Raw genomic sequence first — 8745 nt, 5'->3', positions numbered from 1 at the left:
GTTGGAGTAGAGCAGATCTCCCTGGGGATCAGGGAGATGTTCTCAGAGGATGTGACATAGCAGAAGGATGAGCGGGAGTTCACCAGGGGGAAGGTGGGAGTGTCGCAGGCCACAGGAAGCAGAGCAGAGCAGGTGGGAAGGGAGGAGAAGAGGGCGGGGCTTGGCTCTGAGCTCTGGTTCTGGTTCCTGGGTCCAACCTGTTTGTCTGGCAGACCCTGTTCTGAGTCCATCCTGTTGGCCACGACCCTGTGGGTGCCTGAGGACCCAGGGGCCAGCTCCCTTCTGTGCTGGCCTGCTCTTGCCCGACACACCCCACTTCAGGTCCCCAGGTCCCAGGAGCTCTGGGGTGGGCTGGTTGGTGCCAGGTGGGACTGAGAGCTCATTGGGGAGCCTTTCTTTTTGAGTCCTCTTCCAGCCCCAGAAAAATCCAGGAGCCCGGCGACGGGGCCACAGCCTCTACCGCGAGGGGGCGCCATGGCCCGATTTGGTGCTACAGGTATGGGTGGAGCGCAGCCCTTCACGCTCCGCCCACGCTATGCTGGCTGTCTAGGAAGGGCGGGGCGTTGGGGGAACCGGCTCTCGACCTTGCCCTAAAGGAGGGGAGACGATTGCCAGGCCCACGTCGGAAGGGGTGTGACCGGAAGGTACAAGTGCCTTGGGAATGAGGAGAGGAGGCGGCCAGGGAAGGCTGCACACAGAAGTGGCCCCGGAGCTAAATCCTGAAAGCAGGGGGCAGGGAGCGTGCGAGGGCCTGGAGGTGCGTGTCTGGGCTGCTCCTGAGGCGGGGCTGCTTAAGAAGCCGCGGAGGCCAGGTTGCCATAAAGATGGGGTTGTGGGGGCAGGGCCTGTGCAACGGCTCACAGCAGGTGGCTGGGCTGGGTTGGGGTAAGAGAAGGAAAGAATGGAACAGGGGAAACCAGGGAGGGGACACCTCTGAGGTCCAGGTGGGCAGTGAGGGCCAATCTCACTGAGCCCATTCCTGGGGCGTGCCTGTGAAGGTCAGTGTGAACCTGGTGTGCAGCTGACGTTTGTCAAGCACTTGCTGTGTTGGGGGCTGGGCTGTGCCCCGTCCCATTAGTTCCTCACAACCCCCTCGGGTAGACGCACTTATGGTGGCCATTTAACAGACGGAAAAATAAGCTTTGTGGAATTTTGCAACTTGCCCAGAGTCACTCCGCTAGGCTTGACAGCTGTGAACCACATCAGGTCCCGCACCTGGTGGGGGTTTGGGGCCCTCAGAGTACCTTCCCTTCTCCCTCCTCCCTGGCTGGGGGTCCAGGGGCCCAGGGGCCCAGCTTAGCCTCGCCCTGGGGACTGGCCTAACCCTGCTGGGCTCAGGCTCTCTTCCCATTATCCTGAGAGGCAACTTCCACAAGCCTCTAGCCTGATCCAGGGGAAGGTGTCCCTAGCTGGCTCTGGCCCAGGCCTGGTTCAGGTGCCCTTTGCCAGCCAGCTTCTGGCTCCACCCAGGGCTGTGACCTGGCTCGATGCTAGTTACTTGGGGCCAGGTGGCACCCCCCAGCCTGAAGACTTGGGGCTCAGTATGGCAGCATGAACCCTTGAACTAGAGCTGGATGGGGAAGAAAGATGAATTATCGCAGCCCCCTCCCTGGTAAGCCCTCATCCCATGAGGTGATGGCTTTTGCTCCTCGGCACCGCTCAGTTGGCTGAGAGCTATGGTTCCTTTCTCCTCAGGAAGCTGCAGTCTGATGGAGAACGTGGTTATGGTGGGTAAATGAGATAGGCTTGCAGGCTCGTGCCCCAGCACCTGGCGCGTGGTAAGCGCCTGGTAAATAAATGACATTAGTTTGCCCAATACCTGCACTTCCCCAGGCCCGTCCCCAGAGTGGAAGGGCCAGTCTGTTGGGCTCTGCTGCACTGACTGGGCCTGCTTGCGGGCGGGAGGGGCTCCCGAGGTGAGAGGTTCCCAGGCGGATTTCCTCTCTCCCCATCTCGCACCTCTTTCTCCTTGCCAGCATGCAAGGAAGGGGTGGTAGGATCCTCATTTCCAGGGGCGGCCTGAAGTGTGGGCTCACCAGAGTTCTGCATTTGGGTTTCAGGCCCAGGCTCAGCTGAAAAATTGGCACCACACTTACCAGTTGCCATCGTCCAGAAGGGTTTCTCCCTCAGGACACTGGTGGCGAGCAGGAGGCTGGGCCCATCACCCCCAAAGACCCCTACCTTAGCGGGTTATATTTTTACTGTTGAACGAGATGCCGTATATGAAAATGCCTTGCACCGTATACCTGGCCCCCGTGGTTCCCAAATCTCAGGGGTAGAGGCAGAACAGCTGGCCGATAGGCAGGTGGCCTTCCGCAACAAAACAGAAGGAATGGCTCAGCGCCCCGGCCCCAGGCCCTTCAAGTTCAGGGTTCCCCTTGGTTATTTAGCAAACCTGGGATTTTTTGAAGCCACAGCTTGCAGTCCCCAACGCTGAGAAAGGGGAGAAAGCCACAAGTCGCCTCTCTTCACTCCTCTTGTTGGACTTGGCTTTCATCAGAGCTTGATGGTGGGACCCCAGAGGTCCCTGGAAAAGAGTTTGGTGCCGAGTCCTAACTGTCCCAGATGTCCCAGTGCTAACCTGATCAGGTTAGTGTCAGTCCTATGGCAGGGAGTGGAGATGATGGCCTTTTGCTTGGGATTAATTCAGCTGACAACTACTGATGAGTCCCCCAGCCCTGTGGCGGCCCTAAGACACAGCCACCCACTGGTAGCCCTGTGCCCAGCACATGGGTTATTAATATGTGATTCCCCACCCCCACGAGGCAGTGAGGTCAGAGACCTCTATCTTGTTTACCATCATATCCCCAGTATACAGTAGGTGCTCATAAATGTTTGGTGACAAATTAATGAGTGAAATGAATGCCTGAAACACTGTCCCTCAAAGCATCCTCAGTCAGTGAAGGAGACAGGAATGTAACCAGCAATCAGAACTACTGAATCTACACTTTCAATGGGTGAATTGCCACTAGACTCATCGTGATCACTTTGTATAATTAACTACTATCCTGTATACCTAAAACTAATAAAATAACACTGAATGTCAACTCTAATTGAAAAATTAAAAGATAAATGGATAAATTGTCTGGCATGTGAATTATCTCTCAATAAAGCTATTTGAAAAAAGTGTAGGACTAGCTGTTATTAAAATTGGGGAAGTTATGGGTAATGAGAATATATTACATCTTATAATATTTCTACTCCTATGTAGTCATTACAAAGTAATCTGAATGCCTAATATGGTGAGGAACTGGTGGTCAGTTAGGTTTAAGAGAAATAAAGGATTTCATTCACTAGACCAGAGAGAGAGATACATAAACATACATGATGCAGTCCATTCATTCTACAGAGCATTTATTGAATGCTTATTCCAAATTGAGTTTCACCAAAAATGTAGCAACAGTGATGAGAGTGTGTCTACAAAGTAATATTTTAAAAGATAAGAAAATAAAATTCAAATGAAACCTTAATATCGTACATTTAAATATATTTCAGAAACTTAATTTCTTTGACTTTATATAAAATGTCTATATTGTCAACTATCTTTTTTAAAAAGCTAACTGAATAATCAGAGTACGAGTGATACAAATTATAACCAAACTTTTTATAAAACAAGATAAAAGCACCAACTACTTCTAAAGAACAATTTACTAGATCATCTGCTTCCTAAGGAGCCCAAAAGTGAATTGCAAAGTCAGTAAGGAAACTCTTACTCAAAATATGTGTAGCAAAGCAGTTGTTTTGAAGTAACAACTTGACAAAATGTGATGGGAGTAATCTGGTTATAAAGGCTTTTTGAATTTGTTGAGAAAATAAGAGATTTTAACTTTAATTCTAGAACATGTAATTTATAATATTTAACTTATTGTTTGGAATGAGACACACTAAATTTTGATAGATCTTGCCATAGAGGCTTAAAAACAACTGATAAAAGATTCTCTTAGAATTCAAAAGTGGGTAGGAGGGGTTGGCCTGGCCTGTGGGGTAAACAGATGAAGCCATGTGTCCCCACCCCCTGCTTACTATTAGGTGGGAGGAGACATGTCTCCCTCCTTAGACTGTGGTGAGGGTTCAAGGCCAATGCTGCCCCAGGCCCAGCGATTGGCCCGAGTAGGTGCTCAACACAGGTGTCCTCTTCCCTCTGGCCTCTTTAGGGCCCACTAGTTACCAGAGCGGAAACGCACTTACCAAGGGATAGGTAGGCTGTGGGGGGGTTCAGGGGACAGAAGGAAAAGGTGACCCATGGCATCTAGGACAGGCGCCCAGGCTTCTCCACGGATCTGGAAACAGAAAACCTCCCCAACGGTAATGAAACAGTTGTCTTAAGTGTCATTCTCTCTCGAGAGAGAACATCTTAATTGGCTTAACCTGGGTCATGCGAGGTGGGGGAGGGCAGGCCAAGACTACATTGCACAGAGGCCACATGGAGGGGGTAGCACCAGGAGGAGGGACCTTGAGGCCAAGTCCGCGCCTGCTCCACCCCACCAGCGGTGGAGGGCCCCAGGGGCCTGCCACGCAGCAGCTGCTTTATCAGTGGTGTGAATGAATGAGACGATTTGGAGGCAGGGATTCTTAAAATCTGAGGTCCCAGAAGGGCCTCAGGAAGGACGCCAAGAACTGACTCAGCAAGACCACGGCAAGGGGGCAGTGACAGGGAGACAGGGAATGCCCACCCAGTTATCCACCTGAGCCCTCATACCCGTGGAGATGAAGACCACCACCCACCGTGGTGGTGCCAGGTGAGTCCATGTAGAACCCAAACCCGAAGACAGACTCCCACCACCCCAGCTGACCAAGGCTGCCTCTCGTTCCGTTAACCAGTACCAAAAAAGCCGCAGGAAGCAATCTAGTGAGCCCGTGTGCGTGTGCGTGTGCGTGTGCGTAGCGGGCAGGGCGGGGATGCTCTGCTGCTCCCAGATCCTGGGAGTCTGCCACCCGACGCTGTGGACTCAGATTTCTACTCAACCCTCCAGAGCTTTTTGGTCCCATTTCCTTTGCCTCCTTTCTCGCCTCAGGCCAGCCACCTCTCCAGCCTCGGCGGGAGGAGCTGCATGAGTGGCTGAGGTGGTCCCAGAGACCAGGCTACAAACACTCCTCTCTGCCACTTGCTTCCTGCTGCCCCTCACCTAACGAAGTTGGTACCAGAGACTATTGTTCCCAATCTCACCAGCCTGACTCGGCATCAAAAAATGAGCAGTGACGGCTCCCATGGAAGATTCTAGAAGGCAGCATTGAGTGGGCCCGGCATGTATCAGTTAATTGCTGGGTTTAAAGGTTTTGAACACTCAATCAAAATGAAGATCACTTATTCAGCACCTTCTCTGTGCCAGGCCCTCTGCTAACACAACCCCATGAGGTTGTCATCCCTATTGTCCACATAAGAAGTCTCTAAGTCTGTCCCACCGAGTCCCACAGCTGGAGAGTGTAGAGTGACAGCGAGAACCTCCATTCTCTCCAACCGTCCTCTTCTTCACCTGGCTCTGAGTGCAGTGGTTTGTTCCTATGGTACTTTGCACTCAATAAAGAGGTGCCTCATTTGGGAACTTTTCCATCAGACAAGCAAAGAGAACCTAAGACCAAGGAGCCACGCTCAGGGGCGCCCAGGATCCAGGCACCTCAAACTGGAAGGGCTAGTAGCCAGGGTGTGGGCCCTACTGGCCGGCCACACAGCCACCCAGGTGTCAGCCAGGAAAGCGTGGACTCTACAGCTCTGCGAGGCCCTCGGTTCCCTCACATTGCGAAGGGCTGTGGTGAAGGATGATGGCGTTAGGTGTGTGTGCAGACATACCTGCAGTGGGTGTTTGCTAAGATGAACAGAAACCAGGGGAAAGGGTGAGGAGAAGCAGAGATGAAAGGCCTGGGGACCTCCCGCCGCATCACACCTGGTTTGTTAAGTGGCCCCAGCGTTTCAGGGCACGTGGGGCTGGAATCTGCATGGAGTAGGGGGCCAAGAGAAGCAGCTCTGGGGCTCTGCACAGGCCCGCTCTTCTCACTCCATGAAAAGTCCCACACTTCCTCTGCCCAACACCCTGCCGAGGCCTGTTGTACGTCCCCACCTGGGATCAGCCCTGAGACCAAAGCCACACACGCTTGGAAAGTGAGGCAGGCAAGAAAAAACACAAGGCCAGTGCTCACTGCGTCCCAGTTTCTTTTTATTTTTTTTTCATTTTTTTTTTCTTTTTTCTTTTTTTTAAGTATGGAAGCTCAAGTATAAGATGTAGATTTTTTTTAAGCTTTACAAAAAAACAAAATAAAACAAAAAACTCCTTTTGCATTCCATAAAAATTGACAGAAAAGCACCTGGCCAGAAGAGCAGAACGGTCCGCAGGCCCCACCCTCGCACCCCACAACGTGGTCTCTGTGGGACAGGGTCCAGTCTGTGTAGGACAGTGCTGAGGGCCACCTCTCCTTTCTCCCAGAACTGTCCCCTGCCCCCCCACCCCAACCCCAAGCAACTCCCAAACACACGTGGAATCTGATTTCCAGTTTTCTATCTTTCACACACCAGTTATTTCATAAAATTTTTTTGTTTTACATTTTTTACACCAATGTAACAAAAAGGTGGGAGGGGAAGGGAGACAAGGCTGACAGACAGTGTATTTTATGCCTATAAATGGGTGGTGGTAGGGGACCCAGGGGGCTGGAGCAAACAAAACACACATGGTCTCTATGGAAACATTGAGTTTTGATAGCAAAACGTGGTGGGAAGCAGGCCTTGGAGACGGAGAAGGGTGTTTAGCGGCTTTATTCTCAGGGAGAGATGGCGCTGTGCAAGTCGATGAAGCAGGTTGTCTGTGTGACCTGTCAGGGAGGGAGGGGACAGGGACGGGAGCAGAAACGAGATTTCTAAGAAAGGGATCTAATGAGTGCGTGGCATGTCCGGTTAGCGTGAAGCAGGAGGTTTAACACTGCTGCTTTCTCTTCAAAGCCTCCACCAGGTCATTCTTAAGAGCTTCTTGTTTTGATTTGTCTGCAAAAGTCTGCACAGACCTGCCAGGGAGGAAAAGAACTGTTAGCACTAGGCTGAACGGGAAGAAGTGTGGCTCTGAGGGGCCGGGGGCCGCTGCGCTGGTGCCTGGCTCTGACACGCTGCTCGTGAGCGCCACCTCCTGGGGCGAGGGTCTGGGTCACAGGTGGGCAGCACTGACCCTCTCCAGAAGCATGAGCAGTGCCGGACAGGCGCGGAGGGGGCACAGAGCCTGACGCCCACACCCTCGGCACCTCCCCGGGCACTACTGGGGAGGCGCACAGCCCACCTGGACAAATCCTCATCTCTGTGCCAGGCTGGGGGTGACTTGGCTGAAGCCGCCAGAACCCTAACCCACTCCTCTGGGTACAGGTCCCAACGGGCCAAAGACCCTCAGTGTTTCAGAGCAACTGCAGACTGAGGTCAGGGGCTCTGGGTCACGAGGCCCTCACTATAAAGCTTCGCCCCCCACTAAGCCCCTGCCCAGCACCAGCGCAGGTGGATGGCGCCCCACTCAGCGAGTGTTTAAGAACCAGCGCGCCTGGACATCCGAGCACACCGGTTCACGGCCAGGGCAGCACGTGAACGACAAGTACTTTTAGGCTTCTGCTGTAAGGCACCATCAGCTGTTAACCCGGCCAAGAAAACCCCTCAGCCTGGGACTGAGGTTAGTGGCCCTGGGTCCCTGCTGTCAAGTCCTGTACCCGTGGGGATGCTAACACTCGTCCACAAAGCTAACGATGGAGCTTCGTAGAGGTTGTACAATTTACACGGCACTTTTCACACACATTTCTCACTTAACGCTCACAGGCATCCTGGAGGAATCTTAGTACCATTCTCAATTTATAGATGAGGAAACTGAGGCTCAGAGAAATGCCCCTGGCAACGACTCGAAAGCCTACTTTTGTCAAATTTACCCAAAGTGTTGGTTAACCAAGAAGTTCTTGAACTATTTTTAAACTTTCCATAGTTTCGCAGCACTGGAAAGAAAGGGCAGGAGCCTGCCTCTCAGGGATGCTGTGGACGGCAGGCCCCATGGGAGCCTCAAGTGTGATACCGCTGAAAAAGAATGGGAAGGAGGGATCAAAAAATAACCCCGAATGCCGAAAATGGGTGAAGTGAGATGAAGCAGGACCCAGGAGAAACGACAACATCCCAAGGTGAATTCTGGCTACTGAAACCTGGAAAAATCGCAGGCAGTATCCTCAGAAAGGGGAGAGAGTAGAATGGAATAGACAAGATTTTGAAAGAATCCATATACATCTGGGAAAATGCCCATGAGAAATGACAACGTTTGTAGCTGCTGTTGCTGATATACACATTCCTGAATATTGGCCCTGGATCACCCCTGGCTCTGTGGCAGTCCAAAGGGAGGGTTGGACCCAGCCATGGTGGCCCTTGGGCTCCAAATCTCAGCTGGTCCGCCACGGGATTCCGGAAAATCTCCCGATGGGAGGTTAACGTGACCGGCGAGAGGATGCGGCAGGCGAAGCGGCAGCTGGCAGGGTTCCTGGCCTGTGGTGATGCTGGCTCTTTGGGGGGAAGCCAAGCAAACCAGATCCCGACCCCCCGCAAAGGAGCAAGTTCCAGAGTTAGAACTAGAGTTAGATCAGCTAAGAGAGGTTAGGCTCGGAATGGCTGGAGGTTCAGGAAGCAGGGCACTTACTCAGGGGACAGAGCTTGGGGAGGTCACGGCCAAGCAACCTCGAGCCAGTGTCTGGAGGGAGCACTAACTCACTGTGGGAAGGATAGCGTGTCCTGGACAGACGGGGTGCCAG

At 52.7% G+C, this 8745-nt stretch overlaps 1 protein-coding gene across 1 annotated transcript in view; it reads right to left on the bottom strand.

Moving 5' to 3' along the window:
• Window positions 1–6474: 6474 nt before the first annotated feature.
• The window catches only part of CAPZB (capping actin protein of muscle Z-line subunit beta), a 125586-nt gene continuing 123315 nt past the window's right edge, over window positions 6475–8745 (bottom strand). The window contains exon 9 of the mRNA XM_006924500.2: window positions 6475–6990. Coding sequence (XP_006924562.1) covers window positions 6903–6990 — 88 coding nt within the window. The 3' untranslated portion in view covers window positions 6475–6902. The remainder of the gene's footprint in view (window positions 6991–8745) is intronic.

The sequence above is a fragment of the Pteropus alecto genome, unplaced genomic scaffold, assembly GCF_000325575.1.
Source record: "Pteropus alecto unplaced genomic scaffold, ASM32557v1 scaffold39, whole genome shotgun sequence".
Taxonomy (NCBI): domain Eukaryota; kingdom Metazoa; phylum Chordata; class Mammalia; order Chiroptera; family Pteropodidae; genus Pteropus; species Pteropus alecto.
Note: the sequence above shows the minus strand (reverse complement) of the source record. Positions and strands in the feature narration are given on the sequence as shown.